This window comes from Macaca mulatta, chromosome 8, assembly GCF_049350105.2.
Source record: "Macaca mulatta isolate MMU2019108-1 chromosome 8, T2T-MMU8v2.0, whole genome shotgun sequence".
In the NCBI taxonomy this organism is placed as follows: Eukaryota; Metazoa; Chordata; class Mammalia; order Primates; family Cercopithecidae; genus Macaca; species Macaca mulatta.
The window spans coordinates 97,344,439-97,369,439 of record NC_133413.1 but is presented as its reverse complement, the minus strand read 5'-3'; the positions used below and the strand labels follow the sequence as shown (position 1 = coordinate 97,369,439).

Here is a 25,001-nt window from a genome sequence, read left to right as displayed (position 1 = left end):
ACATTTTCAGCCATCCCAAAAGACAGGACTGTTCTGGATTGACAGTGCCAGCTAGTGGTCATCAGAGGAAACCTCAAAATAAAAAATGGCTTCATTCCAGACAAAGCAATATTTAATGGCTCAAAGCTCAGATCATTTCTTTTATGTGTACATAAACCATCTTTTTAAAGCTCTCCTACCTTTCCTTTCTCTTTCAAACTTTATATCCATAAAAATAAAAGTCCCCTATTTCTTTATTTCTTTATTTTTTAAGACAAAAATACATGTCTAATTATGTCTGGAAAGCCAACAGAATTATCAAAACATTCTCATTAAGAAACAGAAAGGTTCTCACCAACATCCTGTGAGTGAAAAAAGAGAAGAGGAAAGTAAGATATTTTGAAACAAAAATTAATAATGAATATACTCTAAAGGCCTTATGGTTTTCCAGGAACCTCCTTAAAATTATCATAATTATCGGTATCAAACTCTTAATACTTTTCTAATTAAAGGTACTGAAACAGTGAGAAAGAAACACTCAATTTTTAAATTTTTCATTAATTACTATAAATTTTAAAATGTTATTTTCCTCTTTATTATAAAAGCATAACATTTCGATATATTTTGAGCAAATTAAGGAAAATTGGGTACTCTATAACTTTGTTAGTTAGCTTGTTTTAAAGAACAATGATTAACAATCATATTTAGGTTAACGAGTTTCCACTAGAGGATTGAGTTGACTTCCTGTTCTACAATTCTGTGATTCTATAATATTGTGTCTTTGGAAAATTCTGAATGCTTGACAGTAAATTTATAAATGAACTTTGGACTAAAAGTTGTTCATGGGTGATAATTTTTATAAGTATTCAAGTATTCATGGGTTATAGTTTTTGTAAGCATTTGACCTTTTTTATAATAAAAACTCTCAATAGAAGGAATGTACATAAACATAATAAAGGCCATATATGATAAACCAACAGCTAACACTATACTCAAAGGTGAAAAGTTGAAATTTTTTCATCTAAGATCAAGAACAAGACAAGTATGCCCACTTTCACTACTTCTTTTCAACATAGTATCGAAAGTCGTAGCCAGAGCAATTAGGCAAAAGAAAGAAAAAAAAAAATTCAGCCCAATGGGGAAGGAAGCAGGGAAACTGTCTCTAGTTGCAGACAAAATGAATCTGATAAGTATGAAAGCCTAGAGACTCCACCAAAAGCTATTAGAATAAATAAATATAGTAAAGTTGCAGGATATACAAAATCAATGTACAAAAGTTAGTCATGCTTCTATATACAAACCACCCAAAAAAATCCTAGAAAAATAATTCTATTTACGATAGCAACAACAAAATAGACTACTTAGTGTGAATTTAACCAAAAAAGTTTAAAGATCTGTATACTGAAACACTAATGAAAGAAATTGAAAACACAAATAGAAGGATATCCATGTTCACTGATTAGAACCATTAATATGGTTAAAATGTCCATACTACCAAAAGTGATATACAGATTCAAGGCAAACTGCATCACAATTCCAATGTCACCTTCACAAAAATAGAAAAAACAATTCTAAAATTTGTACGGAACCACTAAAGACCCCAAACAACCAAAGAGTCTCGAGCAAAAAGAGCAAAGCCAAAGGCATCTCACTCCCTGAATTCAAAATATATTATAAAGCTAGTATAATCAAAACAGTATGGTGCTGGCATAAAAACAGACACATTGATCAATTGAACAGGATAGAAAACCCAGAAATAAACACACACAGTTATAATAAATTGATTATTGACAAAATTGCCAAGAACACACAATGGAAAAAGGACAGTATCTCTAACAAGTGGTGCTTTAAAACACCAGATATCCACAGCAAAGAATGAAATTAGACCCTTACCTCTCACCATATACAAAAATAAACTCAAAATGGATTAAATACAAAAGATCTAAAACTTAAACATAGAACTGCTAGGATAAAACATAGGGGAAAATCTCCATGACATTGGTCTGAGCAAAGATTTATTGAGTATGATCTGAAAGCATAGGCAATAAAAGAAAAAACAATCAAATGAGATTACATCAAACTAAAAGCTTCTGCACAATCAAGGAAACAATCAACGAAGTGAAGAAACAACCTACAGAATGGGAAAAATATTTGCAAACTATATATCTAATAAGGAATTAATATCCAAATATACAAGGAACTCAAACTACTCAGTAGCAAGGAAAAAAAAATGATTAAAAATGGACAGAGTTTTTGAACACGTACTTTGCCAAAGAAGACATATGTATAGCCAATGTGTTCATGAAAAAAAATAACAAATGCTCAATAGCAGTAATCAATGGGGAAATAAAAACTAAAGCCACAGTGAGATATTACTTCATATCTGTTAGAATGACTGTTATCAAAAAGAAAGGTAAGTGCTGATGAGGACCTGAACTAAAAGGAACCCTCATACAGGTACACTGTTAGTGGGAATGTAAATTAGTTCAGCCATTATGGAAAACAGTATGGCATTTCCTCAGAAAGACTAAAAATAGAATTAACATATGATGTAGGAACCTCACTTCTGGGTATCTATCCAAAGAAACTGAAATCAATATGTTGAAGAGATATCTACATTCCCATGTTTATTGCAGCACTTTTCACAAGAGCCAAAATGTGAAATCAACCTAAACGTCCATCAATGAATAAATGGCTTTAAAAAAATGTAGTACTTATGCACAGTGGAATACTGTTCAGTCTTAAAAAGAAGGAAATTCTTCTGCAACAGCATGAATAACATCAAGGATATTATGCTAAGTAAGATAAAGCAGGCACCGAAACACATATACCATATGATCTCACATAGAGGTGGAATCTGAAAACATGAAAGTCACGGAAGCAGAGAGTAGAATGGTGGTTACTAGGAGCTAGGTTGCTGGGGAGGAATGTGGAGATGTTGATGAAAGGGTATAAAGATTCAATTAGACAAGAGTAAAAGGTTTTTAAGACGTATTGCACAACAGGTGACTACAGTTAATAATAATATATTGTTTATATAATAGCCAGGAGAGCAAATTTCAAATGTCTCATCACAAAAAAGTAAGAGAAGTGATGGATATGTTAATCATCTTGATTTAATTATTTCACATTGTGTACATATACAAAAACAATTTACCACAGATATGCATATAATTAAGATTTCCTGATTAAAAGTAATATTTAAAAAGAATCTGCTCTCCAGACAATACTAAAAAGAAAAACTGTAAGTCTGAATCTATCCTAACTTATTTATAATCAACACAGAAAAGTCTTGTACATTTTTTGAATCATCAGAAGATATTTATTTCTATTGAACATCAAAATAAAATCCAATGCAAAACATTGAACTCTATGCCAAATGTCAAGGAGTTGGAAGCACTAAAATAAATAAAACCAATCTGCCTTCATGGAGTTTGTAGTCTACTAGGATGAAAAATCTTGCACTCAAAAATTTAAAAATCCAAAGTGACATCATCCTCCCTTTGTTATTAATTTTTTATTTTATCTTCAATAAAAAAATCCTAGGATAATATACCAACCTACTGCCTTTATTCTAATAGAAGAAACTTTTTTAGAATCAAAACTAATGCCTTTTGTGAGTTTCATGTACAAAAATGTAAAACCTTGAATTATTTAATTCTCAGCCTTCCTATTTTTATTATAGGGGAAAAGTGTAATTTATTGGTCATTTTTCATCTATAATACATAAAGAACTAATAATATGGAGAAATACATTTTTCCTAAATTGCTTCTCAATTTGTTGAAATCACTTGAATTCTGAAGTTTTTAAATAATTCCTGTGAATGTATTTCTGGTAAACTGTCTAAAGAAATGTCAAGGGAGAAAAAGGACCGGACTTCTAAGCTTTTATTAATTTGTTGTAATTTTATTCTCACCCCAAGTAAATATTCATCTTCACATCTGATTTTATATTTGTAACTATATATTGTATTTCTAACAGAATGATGAAAAACCTATATGCACATACCTTAAAACCTGTTCCCCCAGCCCCCTAGTGTGTACCAGTGCTCCAAAAGAACACATCCAACAATTTCAGGATTTGGGTTTCTAACAGAAGACACAGTAAACATAAGACTTACTAGAGGGAGTCAGGCAGTACAGCCAGACTGGACCTGAATGAGATAATTGTCTCATGAGAGGACACTGCCCAAGAGGAATGATTCAATCCAGGAAGAGGAAGGCTGATCACATTTATTTAGAGGGGATACTTTGACAGAACTAGATCTAGATGATTCAATCTCTCTTATTATGATCCCCCAAGAGAAAAAAATCTAGAAGTATTTTGAAAAATGAAATGAGTCTGGGCCAGAAAGCAAAAGGAAAATGAAAACAAAAAGGCCATTTAGTTACAAAAGCCTTGACTAGCTTCTCATGCATTAGAAAAGGGACCAACATATAAGATAGATTCAAAGCCTGGATGGTAACATTTTTCAAGACACTTAAAATATTGGATGAGCTTTCCTGAATAACAATAATAATAAAAATAACTAACACTTCTGGAACCCTACGTGCCAGACACTATTTACATATATTAGGCTCATTTAATCATCCTAGTAACCCTTTAAAGTGAGTACTATTGTTATCTCCACATTACAAATGAAAAAACCAAGGCAGAGAAATGTAGTAAGCAGTATAAAGTCACACAGAGGGTAAGAGGCTGACACAGGAGTCACACCAGGCAATAGGTCTCGGGAGTGTGTGGACTTCATTCTTTACTCCATGTCGAAAAGCACTGGGAGCGAGGAGGAGGCAGCAATGCACAGGGGAAAATGATCCCTCTTGACAGAAATCCAAGCAATATCAAAGTTGAATGCCTTCTTCTCTCTCTCTCTGAGAAAGAAGAAATGAGAAGACACACAACAATATAAAAATAATTTGAAATGGATTGCAAAGTACAAGGATGTGACTTGGAGATGTTTTAAAGTAGAGAGAGAAAACTCTGCAAACCTAAGGCATTCCTCAGCAGTCCCATGAAGGATGAGTGAAGGAAGGTAAGAGGGAGGATGGACACTGATGGATATGGAAGGAAATAACCAGTTTTATAATTCTGAAAATCCCACTTGGAGAAAAGAGTTGTCAAGGAAATAGATCTTTTAAAACTAAATCTTCAAGTATCACACATCTTAGGAATCCTGAGCTTTGAACAGTGATATTTCCTAGTTCTCTGGTTCCAGTATATTTCAACGAGGCATTCCCTATTCACTGCTCAGGTACTTACTTCACTCAGTATGTGTGTTTTCAACCACTTAAGGCTTTTCCCCTTATGACTGCTTTTTAAGTACTAGAAAGGGCCAGCTAGGGATGAGTTATGTTTGTTTCACACTAAATTGTTTCCTTAAGGTATGACATATATATTCTGCCCCTTCAATCTGAAGAAATAACCTCCAGGTTTTCAACTGTTTTTATCTGTGTGATAAATCAGGTACCTGTGAGAGCCAGCAATGGTTTATTACTATACTTTATCCCTAAAACAAAAATGCTCATATTCATTTGAATGACAGAAAAAGAAATGCATGAATAGCTTACCTGTGTTGTCCTCTAATGTGGCATAATGCATTCAACTGGCCATAATTAATGTGCTTAGACTTTTTCAAGTCTGAAAAAAAATCAATTAAAAAATTGAGTAATTTTCCATAATCTTATTAAGCAAGTATATAAATAGAGTTTAACTGCAAACATTCATCATAGTGAAAGAATTCAGTGACTATGGAAGTGAGGTATTAACAGTCTTTGTTTGATACACAAGTCGAACTGAATAGGGTGATTCAAGTGAGGAAAGAATTTAATGTTTTTTATTGATGTCAAATCTAGTCTGGCATTTTTTTTATTTCCAGCAAATGCTGAAGTTTGTCTGTGTTCATATAATGTCACTTCTCTTAAAGCAAGCCATGCAGAAGCCCTATCCAATACTGTTAGAAGGTGAACTGGTCCCAGAACTTCAGACATGACAATTTGAGTAAGAGTTTTCTTAATTTGTCTCTCACTTTCACTCTTGCCCTTTGATTCATTCCTACATATGCCGGCCTATTCAGTCCTATGCAGGTCCCCATCTTTGGTTCCCCCTCTTCAGAGCACCTTCCAGTGTCTGGATTCAGTTTGCAATTCCTTCTAAAGATCAAATGTAAGCAAATCATAAAGAAGTCTTTAAGAGCAGAAAAATAGTAATCATACTCAAAAAGCAAACTAATTGTCATTCTTCTTCAGTGCCAGAACGGGCTGACATCCTTCAAATTAGATGGAAAGGAAGATAGAGTATTGAGTATTATAGCATCTTTACAATGATGGGCAGTCACATTACAGGCCTTCTGTTTACTGCAGAAGAATAAGTGCTGTTAGAACTGTTGTAAAAAAAAAAAAGCAATAATAAATACTCACTTAGGCATATTACTCCTTTCTTTAGTGAAAAGTTATTGAGAAAATCAGTGGTTTAATGCATTTCTCAAACGTTAAAAAATGCATTCATTGACCACATTCTAATTATGAAGAATTGGAATTTGACATCCACATTTATGTGTTTTAAAAACTTTTAGTTTTCTGACTCATAAAATTTGACTTCGCTTAAAAATGTTGTGATCCTTTAAATTAATCACCAATAACAAATTGGTTATTAATCACCAATAACAAACACTGCTTTTCTAAATTAGAAATTGAAATAAGGCAAATTTAAGCAGACGACTGATTGCTATCCATATAAATCATATCATTTAATAAACTTGGAAATACTGATTACATGATTTAGGCATTTTCTTACCCACATTACTCAGGTAAAGCCTTGAAAAACAAACAAAAAAAAATTACCAAATTGTGTGTTAGCATCATATGGAATAATTTATTTTAAATGAACCAAGCTATCAGCTTAAATATATCTAAACTACCTTTTAGTCTACTAATATTTCTGATACATAAAATCTTAATCATAGATTTTTATATACACAGATTAGGAAGGAACTTCTATACAATATTCTTTTAGCCTATTTTTCTAATGGTGTTCAAGAATAGTGTCAGGACAGGAAAGGGAGATGATGCCACAAACATTTGGAAAAAGGTTAGGGTTTGAGAAATTCTAACTAAAAATGGGAGGCTTTAAAAAGGTAAATATTCTTTATTCTTCATTTAAAGCAGGTGACCAAAAAAATAAGAATTATAGAACGGAGAAAATAAGATTAAGAACTGCTAGCAAAGAATAGAAAGATTAAACTACTACTTTGCTTTTTATCTAACAGTAACATTGCCTGAGAAAAGCTATAGCAGTAGAGGTCAAGGCTTCATAGTAGGCTTGGAACAGCCAAGTAAACTCAAAAATAGAATGGGCTGGATAGCACTCACAGCCTAGTAGAAGAACACTTTAATTCATCAAAACATCTCTTTGCTGATCCTCAGTTCTGAGAGGTATTTGTCGCAAGGCTCTTTCTGCGGAGGGTGTTGAGCAACATAATGGATCTTGCCTTTGAAAGCAGTTTCATTAAAAAGAAAAAAAGCCAAAGGCTTCACCACGAAATTGTAACTTTGTAAAGAGCAGATGTTGAGCTTTTCTTGCGATCAAATTTAATACAGGGATAAAGTTTAAAGAGGTTCAAAGAGTACAAAGTTTACATTTGTTTTCCAGCCTGGTTTTTCCCTGATGAATTTGCCTTAGCCTGGCTTTTGACAGAAGCAGAGAAGACTTAACCCTATAATAGGGTTAAAATCAAGGGTTTAGACAAGAGTATATTTGAAAGAGGATTAGAATATTAATCTTTAACTAGAAACCCACTGTGCAATTAAAAAACCAATTATCTTTATTGATATAAGGCCCACTGTATATTATTGGAATAGAAAAGCTAAATTGCAATGTCTTATGTGTTATACTGGTGATCATTTATATGTGTTAATGATTATTTAAGGTAGATATATCTTCATATGTGTGCATGTGGTAAATTAAGTATGCATGTGATGGAAGTTAGAAATGGTTTTTGTTTTAAATGTAACTAAACTATTTTTCCCCAACAAGCTTTCCTTTAGGAGGTATATAACTACCCTTTACAAAAAGCTAAGAGGAAGCAATAGAATAAGTGAAGCCTTAGAAATTCTGTAAATAGCCACAATTTACTCAGAGACCAGGCTTATCTGAGTGGCTAGGAGGCAAGAAAGAGATGGACAGTATAGCCATAGAAAAAAATACCACATTGATCCTGTGGAAATATCAGAGCAGAGTTAGCGGGAAAGCACAGCGTCAAATGCCTTCAAAGTAGTTAGAGTACATACTCTAATAATTAATCCAACGATAAATGGAACCTTGCTTAATATGATTTTTAGAGCACAAAGCAGCAGTTCAGCAGCCATAGCAACAGAAATACTGGCAACAAACTTTTTGTAGTAAGAATAGCAGCCCTTACACAATAATAAGCAGAAGGTGAATTCTAGCATAGGACCAAAGTACTGAACACGAAGCTGGATGGCAGAAAATAAAGAAAAGGATCCTTCAGAGACAATAAGCTTAACTAAGTATTCATATATACTTGGATTAGTGATTTAATTACGGGAAGGAGTATGTTTAAAATAAGTCTAAACCTATCTAGTGAGGTCACTAAACATACGTATGTTAACGGTTCATAGTGTATCTACTCATTTTTCAACTAGTTTTTGTTTTCAAAAATCTCAAAGCTAACTTTTTTTAAAATAACATAATATTAGATAAGAATGAGGCACCCAAAAAGGGTGACTAAACAAACCTTCAGCGGCCAAAGAATAATGCTGAATCAAAGTCTTCTATTAATAAATGCTGGTACACTGACAGGGACAATTCCCAAGTGTGCCTAGATTATTCCTGTTCATTGACTGGGTGGGTTAAGATGTTAAAATAGAACTGTATTACCCGAGAAGAGAAAATGGGGGCAGCAGGGGAGTGGTGGGGAACACACAAAAGGGAAAGGGGCAATGTTTTACAACAAATTATCAAAATAACTTCTCTTTATACCCAGCATTTTTGGAAAAAATAATCTGCATGTATCTTTTCTATTTCCCCAACCCAAATTCACTCCTCCATCTACTATAATTAATTGTCTGCCTTCATTATTTTTCGAAATTGTTTTCATTAAGATCATCAGAGACCTTGTAGATTCTAGTCAAATAACCTCTTTTCAGTCTACATCTTACCCTGTGTGATGTTTGACACTAAAGGTTCTTCTTACTAGGTTTTTGTGACACTGAGAGGTGACAATATGCTAGCAGCCCTCATTCTCAGCGCCTCCTCGGCCTCGGTGTCCACTCTGGCGGCGCTTGAGGAGCACTTCAGCCCGCCATGGCACCGTGGGATTCCTCTCTGGGCTGGCTAAGGCCGGAGCTGCCTCCCTCTGCTTGCCGGGAGGTGTGGAGGTAGAGGTGCCGGCAGGAACCCGGGCTGCGCCTGCACGGCGCTCACGGGCCAGTCCGAGTGCAGGCGAGCGCGGCCTCCGCGGGCCCCATACACTGAGGGGCCGGCCATCCGCCCAGGGCAGTGGGGGGCTTAGCACCCATGCCAGCAGCTGCGGAGGTTGCGCCGGGTCCCCCAGCAGTGCCCGCCGACCTGTGCTGCACTCAAATTCTGGCCGGGTCTTAGCTGCCTCCCCGCGGGGCAGGGCTCTGGACCTGCAGCCCACCATGTCTGAGCTTCCCCACTGTGGTGGGCCCCCGCAGGGGGCAGCCTTCCCCAGGGGCGCCCTTGCTTTGTGGCGCCCGGTCCCATCAACCACCCAAGGGCTGAGGAGTGCAGGCGCGACTCTAGACTGGCGAGGGCAGTTCCGCTTGCAGCCCCAGTGCGGGATCCACTAGGTGAAGCCAGCTGGGCTCCTGAGGCGGATGGGGACTTGGAGAACTTTTATATCTAGCCAGAGATTGTATGTGCACCAATCAGCGCTCTGTATCTAGCTAATCTGGTAGGGACTAGGAGAACTTTTTTTTTTTTTTTTTTTTTTTGAGACGGAGTCTCGCTCTGCCGCCCAGGCTGGAGCACAGTGGCCGGATCTCGGCTCACTGCAAGCTCCGCCTCCCGGGTTCACGCCATTCTGGACTAGGAGAACTTTTATGTCTAGCTAGAGGATCCTAAATACACCAATCAGTACTCTGTGTCCAGCTCAGGGTTTGTAAATACACCAATCAGTACTCTGTGTCTAGCTAACCTAGTGGGGACTTGGAGAACTTTTCTGTCTAGCACTCTGTGTCTAGCTCAAGGACTGTAAACGCACCAATCAGTACTCTCTGTCTAGCTCAAGGTTTGTAAATACACCAATCAGTACTGTGTCCAGCTCAAGGTTTGTAAGTATACCAATTGGTACTCTGTATCTAGCTAACCTGGTGGGGACTTGGAGAACTTTTCTGTCTAGCACTCTGTGTCTGGCTCAAGGATTGAAAATGCACCAATCAGCACTCTGTCAAAACGGATCAATCAGCTCTCTGTAAAGTGGACCAATCAGCTCTCTGTAAAATGAACCAATCAGCAGGATGTGGGTGGGGTCAGATAAAGGAATAAAAGCAGGTTGCCCAAGTCAGTTAGCAGCAACTGGCTCTGGTCTCCTTCCACATTGTGGAAGCTTTGTTCTTTTGCTCTTTGCAATAAATCTTGCTGCTGCTCACTCTTTGGGTCCACCATGCTTTTATGAGCTGTAACACTCACCACGAAAGTCTGCAGCTTCACTACTGAAGCCAATGAGACCACGAATCCACTGGGAAGAACGAACAACTCCAGACAGGCTGCTTTTAAGAACTGTAACACTCACCATGAAGGTCTGCAGCTTAACTCCCGACAGCGAGACCACGAACCCACCAGAAGGAAGAAGCTCCAGACACATCTGAACGTCTGAAGAAACAAACCCCGGACACACTATCTTTAAGAACTGTAATGCTCACCGCCAGGGTCCGTGGCTTCATTCTTGAAGTCAGTGAGACCAAGAACCCACCAATTCCAGACACAACACCATTCTCTCCTTTCTTGCTTTCCCCTTATTAGACTGCTCCACTGAATGCTATCTTCTTCTCTCAAGCATTGATGTTGGCCAAGAATCCATTCTCATTACCCCTGTCTTCTCTTCTCAGCTTAGATCCTCTTTTTGCATAATCTTATCTGCATTCATGTCTTCAGTGATCACATTGATTTTAAGATACTCAAATCAAACTCTCTAGACCAGATCTCTAACCGGTGCTCCACTAAATATTCACGTGAATGTTGCCCAGGAAAATCAAACTCAAGATAACCAAAACTTCACTCAATATTTCTCCTATGTTTATTTTGCCACATAAAACATGATCCTCGCCTGAATTTTGTCTGGATTAAGAAAATCCCTACCACTTATAATAACTTTATCACCAATCTATTTTTTGTTAACTTTTAAGTTCCAGGGAATGTGCAGGGTGTGCAGGTTTGTTATATAGGTAAACGGGTGTCATGGTGGTTTGTTACATGCATTATTTCATCACTCAGGTATTAAGCCTAGTATCCATTAGTTATTTTTTTCTGATTCTCTCCTTCCTCCCACCTTCCACCTTCCAGTAGGCCTCAGTGTATGTTGTTCCCCTCTATGTGTCCATGTGTTCTCATCTCTTAGCTCCCACTTACAAGTGAGAACACGTGGTATTTGGTGTTCTGTTCTTGAGTTTGTTTGCTAAGGAAGATGGCCTCCAGCACCATCCATGTCCCTCCGAAGGGCATAATCTTATTCTTTTTTTTATGGCTGCATAGTACTGCATGTGTTATGTACCACATTTTCTTTACCCAGTCTATCATTGGTGGGTGTTAAGGTTGAGTCCATGTCTTTGCTATTGTGAATAGTGCTGCAGTGAACATAAGTGTGCATGTGTCTTTATAATAGAACGATTTATATTCATTTGGGTATATACCCAGTAATGGGATTGCTGGGTTCAGTGGTATTTCTGTGTTTAGGTCTTTGAAGAATTGCCACACTGTCTTCCACAACAGTTGAACTGATTTATAGTCCCAACAACAGGGTGTAAGTGTTCTTTTTTCTCCACAATCTCACTAGCATCTGTACTTTTTTGACTTTTTGATAACAGCTATTCTGACTGGTGTGAGATGGTGTCTTAGTGGTTTGATTTGCATTTCTCTAATGATCAGGGATGTTGAGCTTTTTTCCATAAGATTGTTGGCCATGTTTATGTCTTCTGTTGAGAAATGCTTATTCATGTCCTTTGCCCACTTTTTAATGGGTTTTTTTTTCTTGTAAATTTGTTTTAAGTTCCTTATAGATGCTAGATCTTAGACCTATGTCAGATGCATAATTTGCAAAAATTTTTTTCCCGTTCTGTAGGTTGTGTGTTTACTCTGCTGATAGTTTCTTTTGCTGTGAAGAAACTCTAGTTTGATTGGATCTCATTTGTCAATTTTGCTTTTGTTGCAATTGCTTTTGGCATCTTCATCATGAAATCTTTGTCCATGCCTCTGAATAGTATTGCCTAGGTTGTCTTCCAGGATTTTTATAGTTTGGAGTTTTACATTTAAATCTTTAACCCATCTTAAGTTTTGAATATGGTGTAAAAAAAGGGGTCCAGTTTCAATTTTCTGCTTATGGCTAGCCAGTTTTCCCAGTACCATTTATTGAATAGGGAATCTTTTCCCCATTGCCTATTTTTGCCAGGTTTGTTGAAGATCAGATAATTGTAGATATGTGAGCTGATTTTGGGGTTCACTACTCTGTTCCATCATTCTATGTGTCTATTCTTATGCTGGTACCATGCTGTTTTGGTTACTGTAGCCCTGCAGTGTAGTTTAAAAGTCATGCAGCGTGATGGCTCCAGTTTTTTTCTTTTTGCTTAAGATTGCCTGGCTATTGAGGCTCTTTTTGATTCCATATGAATTTTAAAATAGTTTTTTCTAATACTGTGAAGAATGTGAATGACAGTTTAATGGCAATAGCATTGAATTTATAAATTGCTTTGGGCAGATGGCCATTTTAATGATATTGATCCTTCCTATCCATGAGCATGGAATGGTTTTCCATTTGTCTGTGTCATATCTGATTTATTTGAGCAGTCATTTATAGTTCTCATTGTAGAGATTTTTCACCTCCCTTGTTAGCTGTATTCCTAAGTATTTTATTCTTTCTGTGGCAATTGTGAATGGGAATTCGCTCATGATTTGGTTCTCTGCTTGTCTGTTGTTGGCGTATAGGAATGCTAGCGATTTTTGCACATTGATTCTGTATCCTGAGATTTTGCTGAAGTTGCTTATCATCTTGAGAAGCTTTGGAACTGAGAAAATGGGGTTTTCTAGATATGGAATCATGTCATCTGCAAACAGGGATAGTTTTACTTCCTCTGTTACTATTTGAATACCCTTTATTTCCTTCTCTTGCCTGATTGCCCTGGCCAGAACTTCCAAAACTGTGTTGAATAGGAGTGGTGAGAGATGGCATCCTTGTCTTGTGCTGGCATTCAAGAGGAATGCTGCCAGCTTTTGCCCATTCATTCAGTATGATATTGACTGTGGGTTTTTCATGTATGCTTCTTATTATTTTGAGGTATGTTCCTTCGATATCTAGTTTATTGAGAGTTTTTAACATGAAGGAATGTTGAATTTTATCAAAAACCTTTTCTGCATCTATTGAGATAATCATGTGATTTTTGTCTTTAGTTCTGTTTATGTGATGAATCACATTTCTTGATTTGCATATGTTGAACCAACCTTGCATCCCAGAGATGAAGCCTACTTGATCATGGTGGATAAGCTTTGATGTGCTGCTGAATTTGGTTTGCTGATATTTTGTTGAGGATTTTTTCATTGACGTTCATTAAGGTTATTGACCTGAGGTTTTCTTTTTTTGTTGTTGTATCTATAACCAATCTTGAGACCTTATTCTGCCCTTTCCTCTTCAGGACCAAAGTGTTACAAAGACTGTCAACTCTACCTCTTTTTAAATATATCCTAAATATTTTCAAAATACAGTTGTCCATCAATATCCACAGGGTGTTGGTTCTAGGACACCTCTTTCATCCCTCCAACACAAAAATCCATAAGTGCTCAAGTCTTTCATGTAAAATGGCATATTTTCAGATAACCTATGCACATCTTCCCATATAGTTTAAATCTTCTCTAGATTACTTTTAATACCTAATACAGTATAAATCCTATTTAAATAGTGTTATACTGCATTGTTTTGTAATTTATATTATTTTCATTGTAGTATTATTATTTTTTTATTTTTTCTAATATGTTGTATCCCAAGTTGAGTCTGCATAGGGAGACCTCAGATACAAAGGACTGACCGTGTGTCTCGTCTTATCCCAATGACAATAAGGATTGTCGTTAATCAGAAGTCACAAAGTAGGGCCATGTGATGTGTACGTTGTGAAGTAGTACTATTCACATGCTTGCCACAGTTCAATATCTTATTTCAGGTTCTTTTTGAATCTCACCTGTAATACTGCAATAATCTCCTAACTAATGTCCCTGACTTCAGCTTCTTCCTCCCCAACACATCCTCCAGGCTACTCTCACAGTACTTTCTAAAATTCTAATGTGATTGTTAAACTTTCTTACTTTAAATCCCTTTGTATGTAATCATGCTTTTTATAATTGTACCTAAATTAAATTCTGTGACTTCATTGAAGACCACCCTTTAAGTTCCTCCCCAATTCTCCGTTTTGTTTTTGTTTTTGTTTTTGTTTTTGTTTCGGAGTCTCACTCTGTCTCCCAGGCTGGAGTGCAGTGGCACAATCTCAGCTCACTGCAACCTCTGCCTCCTGGGTTAATGCCATTCTCCTGCCTCAGCCTCCCGAGTAGCTGGGACTACAGGCACCCGCCACCATGCCCGGCTAATTTTTTGTATTTTTAGTGGAGATGGGGTTTCCCCGTGTTAGCCAGGATGGTCTCAATCTCCTGACCTCGTGATCCACTCACCTTGGCCTTCCAAAGTGCTGGGATTACAGGCGTGAGCCACCGCGCCCGGCCTCATTCTCGCCATCTTTCAACAACGCATGTTCTGGGTGCTCCATGAACATATCTTGTCCTTTTGATATTATATTCTCTTTGGATCATTACTCAACTTAAAAAACTCATCCATACTTTCAGATCCATCTCAGAAGTTAACCAGTGACAATTTTTGAAACCCGTCTTCCATAGAAAAAGGTAAATGTATTTTCCATTGTGCTCTTATAGCACCACAAGAATAGTTGCACTTTACGTAAAGAAAGAACATCTTTCTTTACGACTTTTTAATTTATATCTATATTTCTTCAGATTTATGACGATCCCCTGAAGACAGGGTCCATTTTCTATTCATCTTGAAACACTAGAACTTATCATAATGATTGGATTTAAATACTATTTAGTAAATTATAATGAATAAGTAATAATAATGTGACTCTAATTTGTCAGGTAAGAGTCAGTTCCGTGCAATGAAAATCAAATCAAGGAAAAATAACAAAGGCAGGTAAGTGGAAATAAAAATGTTATTAAAATAACACTTTCAAAACTCCAGAACCACCCTGTTTCTTGCAGAAGATCATATTTAATTATTTCATCTCCAATCTACATGAGATTGAACATCAAGTCAATGTCATTTTTTTCAGCATTAAAAATCTATTCATCATGACAAACAGCCCACTCAATAACATAAAGAGTAAAAAATAGAAGTAGGGGGAAGGAGCCTGGTCTACAGTAAAACTGAGGATTAACCATATTTTCTAACTATGAATTCTGAAGAATATCAACCAAATAGTGAAACATCAATAAACTGTAAAAGAGGTACAAGAGAAAACGCATACTTCTCTTGTTTGAGGAAAAAGGGAAGAGTTTTCCAGGGGAAGCTGATATAGCTCTGAAGGATGCAGTCATTAAACCTTACTGGAAATGGGAAGATGTTCCGACATGGACAGACTAAAGGGATACCCTTGAACCAATGACATTCATGAAAGGCGGGGTTAAACAGGGGTCCCACATAACAGTCATTTTTTTTTTCAGAATAAAGTTGTTGTGATAATACAGAGGACAATGTAAGTGGCAATCCACACAGAAGCAGCTGATCTCAGTCACTGAAAAGAAATAGATTATGGCCAAATAACTACACAAACCTTTGGAATATAAACGATGACAGCACGAGTTAGGGGCATGTTGTTTAGGGAAAAGAACAGAACAGAGTTGATGAAAAGTGTTCAACATTAACATACAAGAAAATTCAATCTGTCTGCTGAACCAGGGCACTCTCCACCACCGTTTATTTTCTAACAAGTAATCTACCTTCAAAAAATAACCACTATTTAATAATCCTGGAACCTAAGCACAATATGCTCTAAGGGATAAGGTAAAAATGATTAATTTATAACAGCAAATAAAAATCAAATAGTATGTACCAGAGTAATAATTATGCCAGGAAGTAAAAATCCATGCTTCTCCATCTCTCTCTCTCTCTCTCTCTCTCTCTCTCTCTCTCTCTCACACACACACACACACACACACACACAGCTTTGATGAAAGAAAAACAAAATTATAAGGCATTAACCATAAATAAGAAAACAGAAAGAAATTACAAGCAGGCAATATTCAGGAAATAAGAGGAAGATAAAATAAAATTATGGCAGAAATAAAATCCACATGGGAAACTGCAAAAATGACAAAGATTTAAGAAAATATAGTCATAGATACAGACTAATACACTCAAATAAATAGGAAAAATATAAACGAAGGAGAAAATAACAAATGAAAATAGGGAGCAGATACTATATGTAAAAATGATTTCCGAATAAGAAAACAGAAATAAGAGTAGACAAAAAATGTTCAAAGATATAATGCAAGAATACTTATATAAACACTTGAATCTGCAGAATTAAATATAATACCATGACCCAGAAAGGCAAAGAGAAATCATGATACATGATTTACAAAAAAGATTAGATGTTCTAGGTGTTACTCGATTAGCAACTAATTGTTACCATATTTCAAAGATAAAGAAATAATTATTTTAGCAGCAAGCCAAAAGAGGAAGCCTTCTACAAGTGTGAAAAACTTTGGCCACAGACTTCTCCACAGCAGTGTCCTGCAAAGAGTAGGGCAACCTCAGGGAAGAAAAAAATATGACTCATGAATATTATTCCCCAACTAATAAATATGAAACCTAAGAGATATTATTTGGATATCAAATTTAGCCTAGTAAGCACTGGGTGAAGAAATCACATACCCATTCAACTAAGACTTAAATAGGATGCAAACTATACTAATAAAGTGTAGGCAAATTTTGTAAACATTAACATAAATAAATTATTCACAGGTTATAATGGAGATAGTATAAATAATGAGTAACAAATGTGAAGTTTCAGCAGAGGAGAACATGTAATATATATCTGTACATATTCCCTTACAAAGTAGATAATTAATAGTTACAGTTTAAGAAATATTAAAAATAATAAAGGTTTAATATTTAAAGATATGAATATAACCAACCAAGGACATAAATATTTGTTGTAACAAAATCAATATGTGAAGAGGGAAATTTTTCTCATTTCATACTAGGTTACACATATGCATTGTCTAAAGTTCATAAATTAAGAAACAGAGATTTGATATAGGTATAGAATCAAACTACTAAACATTTTTGTTCCAAATTATATACCATCAAAATTCATAAAGCAAAAATTGAAGGTATAAATGGAGGCAAAATAAACCCCAATAACCCATTAGCCATCCAACAAAAATCAAATAGAAAATGAATCACTAAGGATGTAGGAGATATTTACATATATTAATCATGTACCAAATTTTATTCTTAAATCAAAAGAGGATATTAAAACTAAAACTATGAAACATAAAGTAAAAATAGTGAATCCTTTCATGAACCTACAGAGTATAGTTAAAGTATTTCTCTGAAGAAAAAAATGATTGATATTATAAGAAGAAAGATAGAATAAAGTAAAAAATTAGCTTTTAACTCAAGTATTTAATACAAGAAAATTAAAATACATAAGAAAAATGGAAAGGAGAAAACAAAGAAAAGCAATTAATACATTTATAAAACAAAAAATACAGAAAAGTAAAAATCAAGAGCTGGTTCTTTGGAAAGAAAAAAGTAAATCACAGGCATATCTAAAAAAGAATGGCATAAGTACCCAACATAAGAAAATTGGGAACTAACTAACAGTATATATCATTAAAAAGAAATTTTTAAAAAAATTTTTTACACAAAGATGTAAGGTCAAAAAAACTGAAACTAAACAAAAATGATTTTTTAAGGAAAATGTATCTTATATTTGACATTAGAAGAGAGAGAAAAGCCTAAGTAAATTAATTGCCTTGAAAAGCTGGGAATAATCTCAAAGCAATTTTCCTCCACCACAAACACACACACACACACATACACACATACAGAGGCATCAAACAAGGCATTATCACAGTGGATTCCATCAGATCTTCATAGAAGAGACAATACTTTTGCTTGTTAAATATTTCAAAACATAGAAAAGTTTTTAAATTTATTTGATGAAGCAAGCAAAACAATTAGATTCAAATATGACAAAACATGAAAAAGGAAACCAGAGATTAATCTCACAAATACACATGAATATTTTCCAAAAATATATATAAGGATATAGTGCCCAGCAACATATTAACAAAGATCATACAACAAAGTAAGATTTATGCAAGTAATCAAAGAAAATTCAATTAGTGAATATAGCAATATAATTTTCCACAAGTTGAAATTTTTAAAATTATAATCTCCCCAAATACAGACAAAGTATTCAGTAAAATTCAACATAGTTCTTAGCAGCTTAAATTGAAAAAAGTTTATTTTTTTGAAGCTGGTAGGTAGATCAAACCAAAAGATAGAATCATGTTTAATGTTGAAACACCAGAAGCAATAGCATTAAATTCAGGAACGAGATAAAGATATACACTAGTGCTACAAATTTCTGAAAGTACCAAAGGACACAATTTAATAAAAGAAATGCATAAGATATAGAAATTAGAAAGAAAGATACAAATCAGTTTTTGCTATTATTATAATTATATAGATAGAAAACAAGTACATAAGCCAGAAACCCATTAGAGTACTTGCTGAAGTGGCTTATTACAGAAGTAACTAATTCAACAGCTTGCCCTTTTCCTTGAACAGTGAGTCCTAAGACCAATGGGACAGCAGCAGATGGTAGACATCTATGCCAGGAGTAGGTGAGGTGAAAGGTAAGGTATCACAGCATCCAAGACCAGGGTGTGGAGGGCATCCACGTTAAGGTGGGCCTGTGCAGAGTCTCAGAACAACCAGGTAAGGACAGCAGTTGTGAGGTGTGAGGCAGAGGGAGTGTCGCAGAGCTAAATGTCAGAATGGACGGCAGTGAATATGGAAGATAGATTACAAACAAGGAAACTGCTCAAAGGTGTTATGATAAAGCTAATAGGAGAAAGCTTTATCACTTCAGAGATGGGAGTTAGAAATACAGAAAGGGAGAAGATAAGAATGAGCCTGTGGTGCTGCATTAGGATTAAAGAAATCAGTGTAAACTCACAATTTTTAATATATATATACATATAAACTGATATACAAACAAATACAAATGTGACTTTGTATTCCCTAGATCTGTCCACTGAGAGGGCCTGGGAGCAACGGCATCCTAAGATCAAGACACACAGAGCACCCAAATCTTAAATTTTCATTAAAATAAGACAGGGCTCTTAGGGAAAATGGCTGATTCCAGGGATCAGACAAAGAAAGTATGAAAAGAGTTTGAAAAATCTCACTGTGTCAGAAGCAAAGAAATGCTCAAACCAACTTAAAGTGGCTCCCACTGTCCAAACTGTGACCAATGTGATCCAAATATATAATTAAAGTAACTCCTTAAAACTCTTTGAATAAAATAGAAACCTCACAGTTCATATATCTAATTTTTATTTTTTAACCCAAATAAAAAATGGTCAATGTATCTATTTAATGTTAATTTAATATTTCATGAGAAATGGAATATTTATACACCTTAAAATACATCTTCACAAAACATATTAATTTAACAAGAGAAAAGAGTACATTTACAGGTGGAAAGTTCTCCATATATCACCTTAATCATTACTAAAGTGAGTATCATCAAGAGTGGGACAAACTGAGATCATATGGTCCCTGATAAGATGGAAGGAGAACATGAAATCGCTCCTGTGATATTTCTGACAAAGATGTCTACCTCAAATCTAATCATGAGGAAATATCACACAAACCAAATTAAAAGATATTCTATAAAATAACTACTTTGTAGTCTCCCGGAAAACTGAGAAACTATTCCAGACTGAAAGAAATTGAAGAGATAAGACAGCAAGATCCTGAAGAGTCAAAGCAATCTCAAGAAAAAAGAACAAAGCTAAAAGTATCACACTGTCTGATTTCAAAATATAAAGCTATCAAAATAGTATGGTACTGGCATAAAACAGACACACTGACCAGAAAAACATGAGATTTTGAATTGGATTGTTTTACTAGAAAGGACATTATCAGAACAACTGACCAAATTTGAATGGGGTCCAAAGATTAGATTACAGTAATGTGTCAATGTTAATTTTCCTGATCTTGATAGTTGTATTGTAATTATGTAACAATATTTTTTTAACAATACACACTAAAATATGGGGATGATGGAATGTCAAATTGCTCTAGAAAAATAAGTTCCTTTAATCTGAACTTCCAACATCTGTAAGATTGTGATTATTTCAAAAGATTTTAAAAATTTAAATTTAATATTTCTCACATACTGACTTTACAATTAGAAAAAGATATCATTCATAATAGAAAAAAGATAAAATACCCAGGAATAAATTTTATTTAGGGGCATACAAGAAAAGAACACTTACATAAATTTGAAGCAGAAGATGTATTTATTTATGCATTTATTGTTTGGTAGACACAGGGTCTCACTACGTTGCCAAGGGTAGTCTCAAACTCCTCGCCTCCAGGGATCCTCCCATCTCAGCCTCCCAAAGTGCTGGGATTACAGGTGTGAGCCATTGAGCCTGAGAGGGAGGTAGACTGAGCATTGTAAAGATACCAGTTATTGAGTAGGATGACTGAATATTATAAATATATCAATTCTCCACAAATTCATCCTTTAAAAAAAAAAAAAAAAAAAAACAGGGTCTTGGCCAGGTGTGGTGGCTCACACCTGTAATCCCAGCAATTTGGGAGGCCAAGGTGGGCAGATCACCTGAGGCTGGGAGTTTGAGACCAGCCTGATCAACATGGAGAAACCCCATCTCTACTAAAAATACAAAATTAGCCAGGCGTGGTGGTACATGCCTGTAATCCCAGTTACCTGGGAGGCTGAGGCAGATGAATCACTTGAACCTAGGAGGCGGAGGTTACAGTGAATAGCGATCACGCCATTGCACTCCAGTCTGGGCAACAAGAGCGAAACTCCATCTAAAAAAAAAAAAAAAAAAGACAGAGTCTTGTGATGTTGCTCAGGGTGGAGTGCAGTGGCATGATCATAGCCCACTGAAACCTCAAATTCCTGGGCTCAAGCGATCCTCCTGCCTCAGCTTTCTCAAACGCACAGGCAACAAAAGTCAATGTAGATAAATTAGATCACATAACTCTACAAAGCCTCTGCACAGAAAAGGAAATAATTAACAGAGTGAAGAGACAACCCACAGAATGGAGAACATATTTGCAAACTAACCTATGATAAAGGGGTAATATCCAAAATATATAGGGAACTCAAACAATTCAATAACAAGAAAACACATAGTCCAACTTGAAAAATGGGCAAAGGGCCTGAATAGACATTTTTCAAAATAAGACCTATGAATGGCCAACAAAAAAATGGTCAATATCTCTAATCATCAGGAAAATACAAATTAAATCCACAGCAAGATACCACCTCACACCTGTTAGCATGGCTACTATCAAAAAAACGAAAGATAAGTGTTAGAGAGAAAGTGGAGGAAAGGGAACCCTGATACACTGTTGGTGAGAATGTAAATTAATACAATCATTTTGGAAAGCAGTATGAAAGTTCCTCAAAAATATTAAAAATAGAATTACCATATGATCCAATAATCCTACTTCTTGGCTCTATAGTGATTCATAAAAATTATATAAATATGATTATATAAAATGTGATTATAATTAATAAATACAATTATATTAAAATAGTATATACAGTTTCTTCATACTGGAAAAGTCAGGAGAGTCTTTGTGGAGATTAAAGTAATTTACAAAAACTCTGAAGAACTGAAATAAGAACAAACAGAGGAAGAGCAAAGGGAACCCCAAACACAGGAAACATGAGCTAAGGCATGACAGTATGGTGAAGATTATGATGGTGTAATTAAAGGAATGGTTTTCCTATCAGCATGGGAACTCTCCAGCTCTGTTCCTTATAGGCCAGATTAAGGTACAGTTAACAGTGTTGCTGGGCAACATTGCTTATGATAACAATGATCTTGGATTGATGACTTGCATTTGGACTAGGAAGCACTACAGATGATGTATGAATACCTGATGAGCAGTCACTGAAATGAGCTACCCTTGAGCACCTTAACTCTTGTAATTGAGAGTTTTCTTACAGGAAACTTGGAAGCAGTGCCTTCGGAATTTTTATTAAAAACGATGGTTTATGAGGGTTTTAAGCCAGGGCAATTCAGCATCTGCCCTATGTGACTCTCACTGCCTTAAACCTGAGCTACTATGTAGGTAGCCAAAGAGGGCTGGCTGTGTGGGCTGCAGCCTAGGCATCTGGGGACTTTTTCCACAGAAGGGGAACCCCTAACAGTGTCCTTATGGAAGGCTGTAACTTTACTCCACATATGTGCCAAGTGTGTCCATCTGAATGTTTAATTTAACCTTTGAAATCTTCCTATACCTCTAATCAGTATTGGCAGATAAGCTTAAGGAATAACAAAGTGTTTTAGCTGTAGAGGAGAGTTACATCAATGGAGAATAAGATCTAGAACACAAGAGACAGATTTTAGCCTAATCATGAAAGATTTAAATGCCAGATTGTGGAAAATAGATTAGAATCTAAGTTTTAAAGGCGAGTAGGACCCTGACAGCTTTTGGATGGAGAGTTAAAGTGATCAAAAAGTTTAATCATCCTATCAGACAAGTAAATCTAGTTCATAATATATGTTGGAAGGAAGACCAGAGATCAGTTCCGTGAAAGATGCTGGAGGACCAGCATCTTCAGTTGGCTGAAGGATTGGTAACATGGAACTAATAACAGGACTAATTTCTGAAATAGACTGATAGAGCAGTAGCCTGAGACGCAGGGGAGACCTAGCCTGACATCTAGTGGAGAGATGTGATTTGCAAGGCATTGCAATTGACTTCACCATTTCCTGTTTCCTGCCTGAACTCCCAGGTACCATCAAGCTCACATTTAAGTTCTCACAGCTTAATTTCTAAAGGCCACTCGAAATGGTTTGACACAAAGTACATCAAAATAGTTATAACAGTAATAGGAAAAAAAGACTAAATATTTGCTTTACAATAAAACACCCATCTTTTCTCCTTGGGATTAAAAATTTGGCTTTTATCCTAAAAATTTAAGGCAAGGAAAAAAATTTTTCAATACTTCTGAATTTTGTGATAGCACATCCCATTGCGACTATCATTGATTGTACAGATACAGAAATGGACACATTCAACCTTTTTCCCACCTTTTATTCCTTCTTGGAATTTTCATTCTTATTTATTTTAGTTCTTTCTTTTTCTTAAACTTGGTTTCTTTACACATTACACAATCCACTTCCCTGTTTTTCTTCTTCACTGGCAAGCCTCCTTTTTTTCTTACCTGCATTCCTAGGATTTGAATGGTTTAAAACTTTTAAATGGTACAATATTCACTTTTTCAAATATATACCTTTAATCCTTGGCTACCAAAGAACGGAAAAACTCTCAAATTATAGAAAATGCCTTTGAACTCTTAGGAATGATGACACAGTCTTTTCAGATTTGCAGTAAATGTAAAGCCATAAAATGAAAAAGAGCAAAGAAAAACATTCGCTTAAGAGTACTATCTTGTTTCTAAATTTCTTGACGTGTCTCTGGTCTTATCTTGAATGCTTTTTTTTTTTTTTTTTTCTCCAACTCATATGTTGGAACAAATGAAAGGTATCTAGAAATGTCTGGTGAACTTGAAACACTTTTGGAACTGGAAAAGCACAGAAATTTTTTTTCAAGTCAACCAGTAGTCAAAATGGAAAGCATATTTTTAAACCCATTCTTCCTCAGAAGAATAAGCCTAATTAGTGTGAAGAAAATAGAGTAGCAGCAAATTTACCCAAAGAAAGAAAGTTAACTGGACCATAAACCAAATAGTGAAGAACAGCTTCTTGCCTTCCATTAAAAATTTTTTAAAATAAGACTTATTTTTTCCTTTTTTTCTGTCTCTTCAGGGAAACAACTTATAATAATAATGGGTCATGTATGTACTTAAACCAGATGCCATTTCACTTATGTGGTAAAATTGTACAGTTTGCTAGCTATGTTTTTAAAATAAATCTCATCCAGAACGAAAAGTGGAACAACTCTTTTGCTTTTGAGAGCGTTCATTCTTCCCCTAAGGTTAGCAAACTGTGAAGAATCCTGAGACAGAAGTCAAAGAGACCAGAAAAGGAGAAGACTTGAAAGTTTCAAAGAAGAAAGAACCATAAGCAGTAAACTAGCTCAAGAAGATTAACTACTTGAAGTGTCTAAGTCTGAATTTCAGAGTGAACAAGATAGCAGTGAAGGAGTGTTTGAAGATGTGTGACATGTTGCCTCCCATACATTAATAGCATCTAAGAAGCCAAATGGGCAAGAAATTCAGGGCAGGAGGTAAGGGGCAATCCAGAATGCTGCTAGCTTTGTTGTTGTGAGTAGAGAGAGTTCGTTTACACAGAGGACGCTATGAGGAGCCTCTGCTACTTAATATCTGTGTGAACCTTAGAGTGAAACCTAAGCCTTATTATCCTTAAGTGTAAACTGGAACACGTATTAATTTTCTATTGCTGCTGTAAAAGATTGCCACTGCCTTAGTGGCATAAAACAATAAAAATGTATTAT

The 25,001-nt window shown here is 35.6% G+C and overlaps 1 protein-coding gene across 2 annotated transcripts in view; it reads right to left on the bottom strand.

Annotated features, from left to right (window-relative positions):
• The window catches only part of CNBD1 (cyclic nucleotide binding domain containing 1), a 560,546-nt gene that overhangs the window by 532,794 nt on the left and 2,751 nt on the right, over positions 1 to 25,001 (bottom strand). For both annotated transcript variants that reach the window (XM_077942745.1, XM_015145661.3), the window contains exon 2: positions 5,548 to 5,617. In XM_077942745.1, coding sequence (XP_077798871.1) covers positions 5,548 to 5,617 — 70 coding nt within the window. The remainder of the gene's footprint in view (positions 1 to 5,547; positions 5,618 to 25,001) is intronic.